The sequence below is a fragment of the Protopterus annectens genome, chromosome 15.part0, assembly GCF_019279795.1.
Source record: "Protopterus annectens isolate FY-2018-M chromosome 15.part0, PAN1.0, whole genome shotgun sequence".
Lineage (NCBI taxonomy): Eukaryota > Metazoa > Chordata > Ceratodontiformes > Protopteridae > Protopterus > Protopterus annectens.
The window spans coordinates 8540505-8556674 of NC_056749.1; the positions used below are offsets into that span (position 1 = coordinate 8540505).

At 42.5% G+C, this 16170-nt stretch overlaps 1 protein-coding gene across 1 annotated transcript in view; it reads left to right on the plus strand.

The window, feature by feature from the left end:
• The first annotated feature begins 12809 nt into the window (after positions 1-12809).
• The window catches only part of BRME1 (break repair meiotic recombinase recruitment factor 1), a 907620-nt gene continuing 904259 nt past the window's right edge, over positions 12810-16170 (plus strand). The window contains exon 1 of the mRNA XM_044057727.1: positions 12810-12875. Within this exon, the coding sequence (XP_043913662.1) occupies positions 12810-12875 (66 nt within the window). The remainder of the gene's footprint in view (positions 12876-16170) is intronic.

Sequence of the window (16170 nt, forward strand, 5' to 3'; positions counted from 1 at the left end):
ATACTGACTCTCAGTTACCTCAGTTGAAAGTTCTGGTTACAGTACTATAACATTTAAATGTTGCTGCGTGTTACGGACCCTCAGTTACCTCAGTTGAAAGTTCTGGTTACAGTACTATAACATTTAAATGTTGCTGCTTGTTACTGACCCTCAGTTACCTCAGTTGAAAGTTCTGGTTACTGTACTATAGCATTTAAATGTTGCTGTGTGTTACTGACCCTCAGTTATCTCAGTTGAAAGTTCTGGTTACAGTGCTATAACATTTAAATGTTGCTGCTTGTTACTGACCCTCAGTTACCAAAGTTGAAAGTTCTGGTTACAGTACTATAATATTTAAATGTTGCTGCTTGTTACTGACCCTCAGTTACCTCAGTTGAAAGTTCTGGTTACTGTACTATAGCATTTAAATGTTGCTGTGTGTTACTGACCCTCAGTTATCTCAGTTGAAAGTTCTGGTTACAGTGCTATAACATTTAAATGTTGCTGCTTGTTACTGACCCTCAGTTACCAAAGTTGAAAGTTCTGGTTACAGTATTATAACATTTAAATGCTGGTGCTTGTTACTGACCCTCAGTTACCTCAGTTGAAAGTTCTGGTTACAGTACTATAACATTTAAATGTTGCTGCTTGTTACTGACCCTCAGTTACCTCAGTTGAAAGTTCTGGTTACAGTACTATAACATTTAAATGTTGCTGCTTGTTACTGATTACTGTTGCAGCACATTGCTGTTACTTTTCATACTTCTTCACTTGTGAATACTAACAGCATTACGTTTTGCATTTAGTGTGTACTGATTATTGTTTCCAGAGTCACATCTCATATTCTTGAAACCTGCAGCCACATCCCATATTACCATTTTTACTCCAATCTGTTATACCCTTCTGTCTTGTACAAAAGTAAATTGTTAACCTGCCTTGTTTCCACATACCCCAGGAATGCACTGGGCATTATAGAACCTTAGACAGCTATTTCTCCTTCTGTACCCAATCTGATAGCACTTGATATTTTGAGGCAGTGAATAATATCATCTCTTACTTACCAAAAGTTCTTTATTGCTGCTCACAGTAATTCAGTATGTGAGACATGTCAGTATTTGTTGAACTTGGAACCTACTGTCTCACTTCAAATCCTGTATAGTAAGTGTGATGATGTGAGATACTGTCAGTGGTTTACTATCAAAATTTAGATTGCATTTGTGCAAAGTTTGGAAGGCTGAAAGGCTGTTCTCAAGTTATTGTAATGCCAATCCGAAAAATGTTTGATTCTGCATTAACAAATAGCAGTCTGCATTCGCTGATGTGGAATTGACGTTCTGATAACAGATCGCACTACAGTGGGGATCGGGAAATGTACCCTTTTCTCACTGTTCGATCTCGGAGTTGGAATACATAATATGCTGGGGAAGTGGGGAGGGTGCATCCCCCATATGGGGGGGTCTGGGTGCTTACCCCTGCAAAAACATTACCGGTAACATGGACTTCCAACTTTGCAACTTCTGGTGTTCAAATGTCAATTCTATGTTACCATTTCCGAAATTTTGGTAATTCTTTATTACCAAATTACCAGTTTTGGCTAACTGGTTCGAACAAAAGGTGGAAAATTATTTTGGTTTTCCATATTTTGATGGTAAACCATTTCCAGCCATGCCAAGAGAAGTAGGGCATTGGATGTGTAACATATGCCAGCACAGCTAGCTGGAATTTTTATCTTTTTGAATATCAAACCGATTTGTACAGATGCTTGTGCTAAAAATGATTTTGCAAAGTTGCTTATATGTTAACAGGGGTCTAGGACGATTGAACGAAAGTTCAATTGTCCAAAACCAAATCACCGAATCCACTTTAGCGAAAATGCTTTTTGCCAAAAAAGCACTTTTGTTAAAGTACCTAAGAAATAGAAAAAAAAAAAAAAAAACAAACACAAAAAAAATAATTCATGTTTACGCAGGGGAGCAAGCCCCCCTGCACCCCCCATGTGGGGGCAAGCCCCCCACATCCCCCTACTTTTATATTCTCACTCCGAGATCGCACTACAGTGGGGAAAAGGGAATATTCCCTAATCCCCACTGTACTATGATCTCAGCAACAGCCATTCCCCCACATTTCCCTTACCTTTTAGCATACTTCTGTGAAAGTGCTTTTTCATCAAAAAGCACTTTCGCGCAAGTATGCCCAGACGTTTCAGTTTTGGAGAAACGGTCGTTCAGCAAACTGTCCAGGACCTGTTAACAGAGGATACTGGAAGAGAAGAGGTTAAGCTCAGCTCCAGCTAACTTTGGAAAATAGTAAGAAATTAAATTACTGGGGCTAGACCATAGAGATATTATTTCACAGTTTTGAATTAAGCCAGAGACACAATGTCTGTAAGAAGCATAGTTTGTTAGTCTCTGTAGGAGGAGTACAAATTTGTAATTGTTTTATGATTTCCAGCAGCTGCGCCAGATCTGAGCATTGTTCTTGTGTGTGTGTATTATTGACATGTAGGTGCTAAATCCTGGCAGTTTCTAACACTGGGAGATTGCATGGGAATCAGAAGTCAGATGACCAGATGTATGTGATGTCATTCTGTACCGAAGTAATGTTTTAATATTAGAGGAGAATGACGTCTCAGCAGCCTGTTTCTTGGAACTAGACGTAGAAGGATCCTCACCTACTTCATCTTGCCTTGCTCTATTAAGTATGTAGGGACAATAATTCTTTAGATCACTCAGGAAAATATAGTGAGAGTAGTTATGTATTGTTTTTCTGTAACTGTATGAATCTTTCCAGCTGTGTTATTTTTAATATTTTCTGTGATTGAAACGCTGGTGTTTACTGTAAATAGATATTTCATATTTTCATGTTCTTTTATTATTTATTATTACATATATTTAAACGTTTCATTGTGGCTGGTCCTATAGAGAATATTTTAACCTTTGAGAGTACTTATATCTATTGGTGACACTATGGCCACTCCAGAAGCCTGGCTGTTTGATCAACATTGCCATTTGTATTAATATTAATTTCACTCAGTATAATTGGGTACCCTTGTAAGAGACTTAGGTAGCTATCTTTGTATTGTCTGATGGCAATAATAACTACCTTACAGTCTGGGCAGAAGGGGCACATTGGGTAAATCTGTGCCAATCTTTCCTAGTTATGTGTGTGTGTGTGTGTGTGTGTGTGTGTGTGTGTGTGTGTGTGTGTGTGTGTGTGTGTGTGTGTCTGTATCAGAGCAGGGACACGAAGCACTGGAGAACTTGGCTTGGACACTCAGCTGAAAACGTAAGCCTATAGCTGTGATAGTGGGGAGCCTTACTGCGGCCCTGGAGGGAGACAGATATAAAGAAATCCAGACCCCATGCTGACTGTGTTCCTTGTGTACTCTTAAGGGAAATTGTGCTTGATGCAGAGAGGTCTGCATCTGGAAATACAGAGTGTATCCATTTGTATTCCAAGTGAATGTCCCTCTCCAGTGCCAGCGGTGAGGATTCAGGCTCATTGATTACTGGCCCAGAGTGGGGATGTCACAATAAGCACAACACAAAACACCTCTAGTATACCAGCTTGTACTGAGATTATTACGAGTACACTGTCTGAAGCCTCTCAGACTAAGAACTTAAAAAACATCAGAGATTAGTTTACACAGCAACATTTCACCATCACTCATGCCAATGCACATACCTCTAAAGCTCATAAAGTCCTTTAGTTAAGCTAAGACTACATCTTTCAGTGGTAATACTTTGGTAATAGATGACTCTGTTATCAGGTATACAGTCAGGATCCTCTCTAGTCTGGTGAAGAATATGGTGATGGTTAGCTGTCTTTCCAGAGTCAGGATCCAGGATGTAATGAGGGCTGTTAGAGCCTTTCTTTGTGACAAATTCAATTATGGCCCAGTGATGGCTCATGTAGGGGTGAATGATTTTAGCTGCAGTTTGCAAAGATAAATGCAGAAGAATATGATTAAGCTTGCTATGCATGTCTGAAGCAAGAAAGACAGTGGCTTTGAGTGGTATTTTGCCATACTCCAGAGTGATGCTGAAATTCAGATGTAAGGTAATCAACATTAATAATTGGGTGTGTAACTGGTGTCATTCTACAGGGATCCAGTATGTGCCAGCTTTTTACATAATGGCCAACAAGCCTTCCTGTTTGCCAGGGATGGTCTACGCCTCTCTAAGCAGCATGAATTTAAGATTCTGGATAAAGCTGTTGTTACCCCAAAGTGCTTCTTTTAGGCATATTCCATCTGCTGTGCATTCTAAGCTAATTTAGTCTAATTTAAAACTCATTAAGGTGCCTCTACGCAGTACTAAGAGTCTTACCAAAATAATTCTCAAAGTTGAGGCTCTCCTGCCGCTTGGACACATTCATATATTTTAGTTTTAGATACATGGTTTCAAAGCAATGAAAGTACTCCCTCTTTTTCTGGATTTAGTGTCTAACTCAGCCATGTCTTAGCAATTATGGAGGCATATCAATATTTGTCAAGGATATAATTTCCTTACAGCTAATTGTTCAAGACCCCAAATAGGTTCATAGATAGATAGGTTGATAGATTACTACTAGGCTAACTGCCCTTGTGGTCCATTTTAAGCCTCGCCAATTACCCCCCCTGAGAGAATCAAACCCTGCACCTTGTATCTGTAAAGTAAACACTTTAAGCCTTAGGCCAACCTCCCAAACCAAATAGAAAGTGAACAGTCAAAAACCCGTATTAGATGTGACCAAAGCCAGTAATTCTGCAGGTGTATCTCCCTATAGCAGCACTGTTGCCAATTAGTGGAACAACCTTCCCCCCAATATCTCAGCCACAACTTCCTTTGCCTCCTTCAGAAAGGGCTTAAAATTCCACCTACAGCAATCTTGGCTCTGTAACTATGACAACCCTGATTAATCTCGCATACTTAGTTCTACTCTGTTAACACCCCGCCTCTTTCCCAGTGCTCTGCTACTCCCTCTAAGGTGCCTCTTCCCTTCTCTATCCTACTTTAATTACACCTGCTTCCCACCTTCCTATACTAACATTTATGACATACATTGCCTAAAATCCACATTCTGCAACCTGACTTTGTAATTCTGAAAACCCAGACTAATCTTTATACTACCTACTCCTCTTTACTGATGCTCTCTCAGCACATTATTTCCCCACTAATATATTTTTTCCTTTCTCTCCTTTATTTTCATTTACCCTCACCCACCTGTTATATTTATTTGTATTTCATCCCTAGTTTTGAAATCCTGTGAATCTGCATAGGACACTAAGTATGGAATTATTCATAATTTTAAAATATATACAAACTACTATAAGTCAAAAACTAAATACTGTATGTAAATGTAGCTATCTTTTTCACTGTTAAAAACTATGTATGTATGTATGCATGTATGTATGTATGTTACTATGTATTCCAAAGTGCATTATGTAAACAACCATCTGATGGAAAACTTATTCTCTGTATTTGGAGCTTTTCTCCCCGGGCCTCTGCTGGAAAAGGACCTGTGTCCAGTCAGACTATCCTTGTAAAGAAATGTAAAATAAATAATAATAATAATAATAAATAACAAAGGTGAGAATCAAACCCTGTACTTTGTCTCTGAGAGGCAAACACCTTAACTGTTATGCCAATTCCCAGCCCCTGAACTCTTAGCTGTCCAAACCACCCTAAACAAAATGAATTATTATTTCATAGCTAGCTGTAGAATGCCTTCTGTGTCCTCTACTGAGTATAATAGCTAGCATAGCACCTTAATCAAAATCTCCTTTAATCCCAGTACTATGTTATTGGGGTAATTCAGCTATCTGTCAATTAATTTGCTAATCTATCAGTCAGTGGTTGGCATGCCAAAAGCTTCCAAATTAAAACTCCCTTGTTTAAATTATTGACAGTCCTACTAGAGAGCCAAATACCTTTGACTGTGTCTTCACGAATATGGCCTCTTCCTTCACAAGTTTATGTGTACAGTATTATATTCCCTCTTTAAATCAGACCATAAATCAGTGAATGTTTCCTTTAAAGATGGTGGCACTTCCTGTCCAAATGCCTCTGTTAAGGGACTTCACAAGGCAAACTTTCTTTAGATACCTGATGACCTAAATAAATTCCTTGCTTATTCTTTTCAAAGAGGCCGCATTGCCAAAGTCTCCATTACCATAGCCACAACATGTGCTTCTGATTTCTACTCCCACGTAAATAATTATTAGGACTGAACATAGGTGAAGTGGAGCCCGAGATATTAGAAATCCTTAGGCAGAGGGGTGACTGGCAGTCCACCAACCCTACTGAAGAAGAGTCTGTTCTCCTGAAGGCTTTCGGGTCTCAGCCCTCCACCTCTTGGGTGTCTCCGCCCTTTGATGAGCATATGCAGCTGGTCTCATGAAGGGCGTGGGAGTCTCCGGACACCATGGAGCCTGCCCCCAGAAGGCCCAATAAATTTATTTCTGCCCCCTAGGACAAATCTTTTGTTTCTAAGGGTGTGCCAGTTGATGCCATGGTGGTGGTAGCAGCCACCAAAAAAAAATTTTTCAGAAACTTCCTCCTTGATCCATCCTCCCAACAGAGATTCTAGGATCATGGATAGATATGGGAAGTGCACTTGCAGTTCAGCAACTTTTGCATTACATTCGCTCAACTATCTAACCCATTTTACTAGACTGCAAAGAGATCTCCTAAAAGAGCTCAGAGATACTCTTCTGGGTACAGTAGCTGCAGAAGCTTCAGATAAAGATGCCTCCCAGCTCACTACCCTCAGCTCCATAGTAAACTCGTCCATGCTCCTCATTTCATATGTAGCTGATGGAGCAAGCAGGGCAGCGGGTACAGGACTTGCTCTTAGGAGACACTCCTGGATGCGCTTGTGTTCCTTCGTGGAGTCCTTTAAGTCATCCTTTGTAAATACCCCTTTTGATGGCATATCCCTTTTCAGGCCCAAAGTTAAGGAAACTTTGACCAGGTGTGAGCAGGAAGGAAAGACTCTGTCTGCCATCGGAGTCCATTTTTCCATGCCTACCAGACCCTACCCCAAGGGTCAAAGGGGAGGAAAGATGTGGTTCTGCAAAGCCCAAGGAGCCTTTCAGGAAACATGTGGTGAACCCCCCTCCAGGGTCAGAGGAGGAGTCAGTAATGGAAGATGCTGCCCTTGCGGCAGAGGGGGTCAGCAAAACCAGGGCAATAGAGATCAGTTGTTTGGGAAGCCCTACCAGCGCTCCTGTAAGGAGGCCCGGCTGTTCTACTCTGGAGGCAGTCGGGGGTCACTTATCTTTGTATCCAGATGCCTGGCTCAAAGTAACAAATGACAACTGGGTACAAAGTATTATTTCCAGAGGATATTTCATTCCTTTCGCCACACCCCCTCCATTGACAAGAAAAATCCCGGACGTTCCACCCAGTTACAAGGAACAGGCAACAATAGAGGTCCAATCGTTGCTAACAGAAAGTCATCTAACCAGTCCCAGCAGACCAGATAGGATCCGGAACTTACTCAAGATTCTTTTTAGTTCCAAAAAAGACAGCGGACTGGAGACCTACATTGGACCTCAGCAGACTAAACAGATCTGTCAAGAAAGAAGTTCCGGATGGTCCCGCTTCAGTTGATACTTCCCTTTTTAGGGAAAGACAATTGAATGTGCTTGATAGATCTTCAGGATGCATACTACCACATAAAAATGACCGGACCATCCAGGGATCATCTGCGCTTCTGACTGGGAGACAGTCATTACCAGTTTTGAGCCCTGCCCTTTGGTCTCACTACAGCCCTCAGAGTGTTCACCAAATGCATTGGCAGTGGTCACGGCTCACCTGAGACATTTAGGATTCCAGTTGTTTCCGTACCTAGACGATTGGCTCCTCACCGCCACCACCAGGCATCACTCATTTAAGCCAGGGACACCACTCTTTCACTCTGCAGTCAGCTGGGCATTACAGTAAACTCAGGAAAATCTGCCTTGTCGTCATCACAACATACCATTTTTATCTGCGCAGAATTGGACACCACCACCACCACTCTGAGACTTCCAGCAGAAAGAGATTTATTACTCCATCAGCAGGTCCACAATATCATATCCAAAAACAAGGCTCCAGCATCAGAAGTACTAAAATTGTTAGGCATAATGGCAGCTGCAATATTAGCCATACAATTGGGTCGCATGCACATGCGGATTCTGCAATGGCTGCTGTTCACTCAATGGTCTTACCAAGAGCTCCCAATGTCTCATCTCATAATGATCACAAACACATGCAAAAAGGATCTTCAGTGGTGGTTGACCTCTCTTCATGTCACGATAGGCCGTCCTTTTGCTCTACCCCCACCCGCAGCCACAGTGACCACGGATGCTTCCCTGATTGGGTGGGAGGGGGCATTTTCAGGGAAGAACAGCCCAAGGCACATGGACTGATCAAGAGACACATCTGCATATCAATGTCCTAGAGATGAGAGCAGTACTTTTAGTGTTCCAGTAGTTCCAGGACTCTCTTCCCCTGGGTACAATTGTGATTCAAACAGACAACATGTAAGTGGTCTGGTACTTGAACAAACAAGGAGGAACCAGGTCCTACCGCCTTTGTCGCGAGGCCCTAAGAGTATGGCAATGGGCTACATCCACCCAGCGCTTTCTTTTAGCAAGGCACATTCTGGGGAAATCCAACTTGATAGCAGACAAGCTGAGCAGAGCAATTTTGTTGCCTCATGAGTGGTCCCTCAAGAAAGAAATAGTGGACAGGATATTTCGCAGGTGGGGCTAGCCTTGCTGCAACCTTTTCACCAGCCACATGAACATGAAATGCAGAAGCTACTTTGCCCTGATTCCCCCTCCGGGAGAAGCCCCTAAGGACGCAGTCGTACACGATTGGCCTCCGGGTCTCCTCTATGCATTCCCACCAATTCTGTTGATACCTAAAGTACTACAGAAAGCAAAAGCCCTGGGACGGACCATCATTCTAATAGCCCCTCCTTGGCCTTGTCAGATTTGGTTCCCCTTCCTTCAACTTCATCAGTTGGAGGACCCTTGGATTCTGGGCCCAGTTCCAGATCTTCTCACAACCTCATCGGGGGGAACTTCATCCCTCTCTTCAGTCCCTGAAGCTGACAGCTTGGCTGGTCCAATTCCCATCATAGCCAGGTTCCATAACCTTTTAACGAGAGGCAGCAAATTCTAATATCTTCGCAAAAATCCTCTATGAAGAAGCTTTACCTTAGCAAATGGAAACATTTTTCTATATGGGCCTCTCAAAACAACAAAAACAACATTGACCCCTACCTAGCCCCTATGCCTTCTATACTAGAGTTCTTGATCATGATCTTCAACAAAGGAGCTGCAGCAGCAACAGTTAGGGTTCAACTTGCTGCTATCTCTAATTTTCACCTTGGATTTGAAGGATTGAACATAATGTCACACAAACTATCCAAAGCCTTTTCTCAAAGGGAACTTTCACCTCAGACCACCTGTGAAATCTCTGTATACCCCATGGAATCTAAATTTTATGCTTTTTCGCATTATTCTCCCACCATTCGAACCAGCTTCCTCATGTGATTTGAAACATCTTTTTAGTAGCTATCACTTCTGCCTGCAGAGTGTCAGAGCTTCAAGCCTTGTCCATTAAGCCTCCTTATTTGATTTTCCATGCTGACAGATTCTCACTTCAAACTAATCCCTCCTTTTTGCCTAAAGTTTGTACTGAAGCTAACCTTAACCAAATTACTGATTTACCAGTGTTTTTCCCAATCACTCCAACAATTTAGAGTATATGCTGCATAAGCTTGATGTTCATAGACAGCTCAGATTTTACTTGGATAGGACAAAAGAGTTTAGAAAATCAGAACAGCTTTTCATTTCTTTTTCAGATTCCAGAAAAGGTATGCCAGTGACAAAAACAACTCTGTCTAAGTGGTTATCCGATTGTATCACATTTGCTTATTCAGCTGCTAATATGCCCTTACAACAAAAAGTAAGGCTCATTCTAGCAGAGCAGTGTTTACGTCCTCTGCTTTTTCCACTAGACTTCCTATAGATAACATTTGTGTAGCACCCACTTGGTCAAGACCTCATACCTTTATCACTCATTACAAAGTTGGCAGAACTTCCAGGGATAGGGCCTCCTTTGGGTCTACTGTCCTGAAAAACATACTCCTGTGAGCCACCCGAGATAGATGGTGCTTGGAACACTACCCATCCTTAAGAATGAACGGCGAGATAGAACAACTTCACATAAAGAAGTTATGTACTTACCATAACTTCCCATGTGAGTTGTTCATCTTGCTTTCATTCTTACTTCCTACCCCCTCCAGGGTTTTTTGAAGACCGAGATGAGGGATTCTTCCTGGTTGCTCAACCCTTGTATAGCTTTCTGTTCTGGAGTGATAAAATGACTCATGGTATTATTATACACAGCAAACAAGATCTGAGGTAACTCTAGGTGCATCATGGGATAGGGACTTGGCCTTGAGCTATCTGAAGACCTTGAGCTTTGTAGTAGGCCGACTCAGAGCCAAGGATAGGCTCCGAACCCATCTGTAAGAAAGAAGGAGAGATGAACAACTCACATGGAACGTTATGGTAAGTACATGACTTCTTTTTATAATGAGTACACTTCTAAATGCTCTGACATATCCTTTGTCTTTACTTCTTGTCTAATCTTACACGTTTGTTTCACAATTCATATTTTTTGTGCATCTTACTGATAAAGGATGAGCAAAAAGATAATAAAGGAATTATTTCTTTTTACGTTAATTATTGCAAGAGGGTTTCAGGTTTTCCATTTCTTTGTTATTGATTTGTTTCCCACCAACATTACTAAAGTTACAAGTACATGACTATGAATGGATAAGTCCCAGCTCAATAAAAACAATTTCTTTGTCATTTATCACTTTTATTTGATGTCTGGGTAGATGAACTGAGCCTCATACCCTTTTTGTCCATGACCTGGGCTCACACGATGGAAATTGTAGTAACAGTGCAAAACAGAACAAAGGAACAAATAGAAAATATTTAAGAACTTCTAAGACAAACAAATTCTAATTAAAACAAGTTAGAAAATAAAAATGTATGTGTAGATACTCACATTCTCAGAATTTTTATACAAGATAACAGTTGCAGCACAGACTATACAAACAGTACATTAAACCATTTTGGACACAATATTTACAATCTTTACATATAGGCAACTATTTTGCATTATAGAGAATAGAATAATTTTTATTTACATATTATACCATGGCATGAACAGAGCTTTAGGAGTAACTTCTAACTATGATAGATGATAGCCATTAGCTTTGTTTCCTACCTTCCTGATGTGATATATGGCTACCTTACCCTTTTTTGTACGAAGAATATGATGCTTGTTGGAACAAGCTGTCTTCCAGTATATTTTTAAAACTGTCTAGTATGCCTTCTTGTCTGGTTTCACATGGCAGATGATTCTGTACTTCTTGGGACAATTTCAAGAAGGCTCTTTCACCAGCAGTGGTTTTCAATCTGGGTCTAACTAGGGAGATGGTTTTATTAGCATCATCTCTTAAGGAGTAATTTTGTTGTCTGGTTTGTGGTTTGGACCTCAGTGGCGGGCAGTGTCCTTGACTGAGAAGTTTGAAAATTAGTCAGGAAAAAAGAAAGGTTACTCTTTCACTGACTGGTAACCATTTGCAGTGTTCCAAAAGGTGGCAATGGTGGGCTCTTTGGTCAGTGAGGAGAACTAATCTGCATATTTTATTGATTGCTGTTTATAGTTTGTATTTGCACAATAGTAAAAATATTAATAAAGGAAGTAAGTATCCCAATTTGAGTATTAATACATTTTTTATATCTATTTTATTTATTTGTATTTATTTATTTGGCATTTGCTTACCCAGAAAGTCTGACTGGGAATGAATTCTGTTTTCAGCAGAGGTTTGGAGAGAAAAGCTCCAACATACGTACTATAATTAATAAACTACATAACATTATCACATGAAATGCAGTAACACACAGTAGAAACTACATACAGGATAAAGTCAGACCAGAAAATCATACAATGAATATTAAACAACCATCACAGGATTTTGAACACCTAGTAAAGTACAATAAATAGTGATAACCATGATAAAGATGTTAAGCATTTTAAATATGGATAAAGACTAAGGGAGATTAGGAAATGGAGTTAAAGTGGGGAGATATCGGAGAAGTAACTGGTGCTTTGGCTAATAAGAGAAGGGAGGAAAGGAAAGAGGAAAAACAAGAGCATGGAAAAGAGAAGGAAGGAAGAGAGGGGAGAGAAAGGAAGAGAAGGAGGAGTAACAGGTAGTCTCAGCCTGGTGTAAGACATGTACAGAGCCAGGAGTAAGAGAAGGAAGAGAGGGGAGAGAAAGGAAGAGAAGGAAGGAGTAACAGATAGTGTCAGTTTGGTGTAAGGCATGTACAGAGCCAGGAGTAAGTGAAGGAAGAGAGGGGAGAGAAAGGAAGAGAAGGAAGGAGTAATGGGTAGTGTCAGCCTAGTATGAGACATGTACAGAGCCAGGAGTAAGAGAAGGAAGAGAGGGGAGAGAAAGGAAGAGAAGGAAGTTGTAACGGGTAGTGTCAGCCTGGTGTAAGACATGCACAGAGCCAGGAGTAAGAGAAGGAAGAGAGGGGAGAGAAAGGAAGAGAAGGAAGGAGTAACGGGTAGTGTCAGCCTGGTGTAAGACATGCACAGAGCCAGGAGTAAGAGAAGGAAGAGAGGGGAGAGACAGGAAGAGAAAGAAGGGGTAACGGGTAGTGTCAGCCTGGTGTAAGACATGCACAGAGCCATGAGTAAGAGAAGAGAGGAGAGAGGAAGGAAGAGAAGGAAGGAGTAACGGGTAGTGTCAACCTGGTGTAAGATATGTATAAAGCCTGGAGTAAGAGAAAGAAGAGAGGAGAGAGGAAGGAAGAGAAGGAAGGAGCAAAGGTAAATGTCAGCCTGGTGTAAGACATGGACAGAGCCAGGAGTAAGAGAAGGAAGAGAGGGGAGAGAAAGGAAGAGAAGGAAGGAGTAACGGATAGTGTCAGCCTGGTGTAAGATGTACAGAGCCAGGTGTAAGAGAAGTAAGAGAGGGGAGAGAAACGAAGAGAAGGAAGGAGTAACGGGTAGTGTCAGCCTGGTGTGAGACATGTACAGAGCCAGGAGTAAGAGAAGGAAGAGAGGGGAGAGAAAGGAAGAGAAGGAAGGTGTAACGGGTAGTGTCAGCCTGGTGTAAGACATGTACAGAGCCAGGAGTAAGAAGGAAGAGAGTGGAGAGAAAGGAAGAGAAGGAAGGAGTAACGCACAGTGTCAGCCTGGTGTAAGACATGCACAGAGCCAGGAGTAAGAGAAGGAAGAGAGGGGAGAGGAAGGAAGAGAAGGAACGAGTAAAGGTAAATGTCAGCCTGGTGTAAGATGTACAGAGCCACGAGTAAGAGAAGGAAGAGAGGGGAGAGAAAGGAAGGAGTAACGGGTAGTGTCAGCCTGGTGTAAGACATGTACAGAGCCAGGAATAAGAGAAGGAAGAGAGGGGAGAGAAAGGAAGAGATGGAAGGAGTAACAGATAGTGTCAGCCTGGTGTAAGATGTACAGAGCCACGAGTAAGAGAAGGAAGAGAGGGTAGAGAAAGGAAGAGAAGGAAGGATTAACGGGTAGTGTCAGCCTGGTATGAGACATGTACAGCGCCAGGAGTAAGAGAAGGAAGAGAGGGGAGACAAAGGAAGAGAAGGAAGGGGTAACGGATAGTGTCAGCCTGGTGTAAGACATGTACAGCGCCAGGAGTAAGAGAAGGAAGAGAGGGGAGAGAAAGGAAGAGAAGGAAGGAGTAACGGGTACTGTCAGACTGGTGAAAGACATGTACAGAGCCAGGAGTAAGTGAAGGAAGAGAGAGGACAGAAAGGAAGAGAAGGAAGGAGTAACGGGTAGTATCAACCTGGTGTAAGATGTACAGAGCCACGAGTAAGAGAAGGAAGAGAGGGTAGAGAAAGGAAGAGAAGGAAGGAGTAATGGGTAGTGTCAGCCTGGTATGAGACATGTACAGAGCCAGGAGTAAGAGAATGAAGAGAGGGGAGACAAAGGAAGAGAAGGAAGGGGTAACGGATAGTGTCAACCTGGTGTAAGACATGTACAGAGCCAGAAGTAAGAGAAGGAAGAGAAGGAAGGAGTAAAGGTAAATGTCAGCCTGGTGTAAGACATGGACAGAGCCAGTAGTAAGAGAAGGAAGAGAAGGAAGGAGTAACGGGTAGTGTCAGCCTGGTGTAAGATGCACAGAGCCAGGAGTAAGAGAAGGAAGAGAGGGGAGAGAAAGGAAGAGAAGGAAGGAGTAACGGGTAGTGTCAGCCTGGTATAAGGCATGTACAGAGCCAGGAGTAAGAGAAGGAAGAGAGGGGAGAGAAAAGAAAAAGGAAGGAGTAACAGATAGTGTCAGCCTGGTGTAAGACATGTACAGAGCCAGGAGTAAGAGAAGGAAGAGAAGGAAAGAGTAATGGGTAGTGTCAGCCTAGTGTATGACATGTACAGAGCCAGGAGTAAGAGAATGAAGTGAGGGGAGAGAAAGAAAGAGGAGGAAGGAGTAACGGGTAGTGTCAGCCTGGTGTAAGGCATGTACAGAGCCAGGAGGAAGAGAGGGGAGAGGAAGGAAGAGAAGGAAGGAGTAAAGGTAAATGTCAGGCTGGTGTACGACATGGACAGAGCCAGGAGTAAGAGAAGCAAGAGAGGGGAGAGAAAGGAAGAGAAGAAAGGAGTAACGGTTAGTGTCAGCCTGATGTAAGACATGTACAGAGCCAGGAGTAAGAGAAGGAAGAGAGGGGAGAGAAAGGAAGAGAAGGAAGGAGTAACGGATAGTGTCAGCCTTGTGTGAGATGTCTACAGAGCCAGGAGTAAGAGAAGGAAGAGAGGGGAGAGAAAGGAAGAGAAGGAAGGAGTAACTGATAATATCAGCCTGGTATAAGACATGTACAGAGCCAGGAGTAAGAGAAGGAGGAGAGGGGAGAGAAAGGAAGGGAAGGAAGGAGTAACAGGTTGTGTCAGCCTGGTGTAAGACATGTACAGAGCCAGGAGTAAGAGAAGGAAGACAAGGGAGAGAAAGGAAGAGAAGGAAGGAGTAACGGGTAGTGTCAGCCTGGTATGAGACATGTACAGAGCCAGGAGTAAGAGAATGAAGAGAGGGGAGAGAAAGGAAGAAAAGGAAGGAAGAGAGGCGAGAGAAAAAAGAGGAGGAAGGAGTAACGGGTAGTGTCAGCCTGGTGTAAGGCATGTACTGAGCCAGGAGTAAGAGAAGGAAGTGAGGAAGGAAGGAGTAAAGGTAAATGTCAGCCTGGTGTAAGACATGGACAGAGCCAGGAGTAAGTGAAGGAAGAGAGGGGAGACAAAGGAAGAGAAGGAAGGAGTAACGGATAGTGTCAGCCTGGTGTAAGATATGTACAGAGCCAGGAGTAAGAGAAGGAAGAGAGGGGAGAGAAAAGAAGAGAAGGAAGGAGTAAGAGGTAGTGTCAGCCTGGTGTAAGATGTACAGAGCCAGGAGTAAGAGAAGGAAGAGACGAGAGGGAAAGGAAGAAGGAAGGAGTAACGGATAGTGTCAGCCTGGGGTAAGATGTAACGAGCCAGGAGTAAGAGAAGGAAAAGAGGGGAGAGAAAGGAAGAGGAGGAAGGAGTAACAGGTAGTGTCAGCCTGGTGTAAGGCATGTACAGAGCCAGGAGAAAGAAAAGGAAGGAGTAAAGGTAAATGTCAGCCTGGTATACGACATGGACAGAGCCAGGAGTAAGAGAAAGAAGAGAGGGGAGAGAAAGGAAGAGAAGGAAGGAGTAACAGGTAGTGTCAGCCTGGTGTAAGACATGTACAGAGCCAGGAGTAAGAGAAGGAAGAGAAGGTAGAGAAAGGAAGAGAAGGAAGGAGTAACAGGTAGCATCAGCCTGGTTTAAGGCATGTACAGAACCAGGAGTAAGAGAAGGAAGAGAGGGGAGAGAAAGGAAGAGAAGGAAGGAGTAACGGATAGTGTCAGTCTGGGGTAAGACATGTACAGAGCCAAGAGTAAGAGAAGAAAGTGAGGGGAGAGAAAGGAAAAGAAGGAAACAAGAGAGGGGAGAGAAAGGAAGAGAAAGAAGGAGTAACAGGTAGTGTCAGCCTTGTTTAAGACATGTACAGAACCAGGACTAAGAGAAGGAAGAGAGGGGAGAGAAAGGAAGAGAAGGAAGGAGTAACGGATAGTGACAGCCTGGTGTGAGACGTACAGAGCCAGGAGAA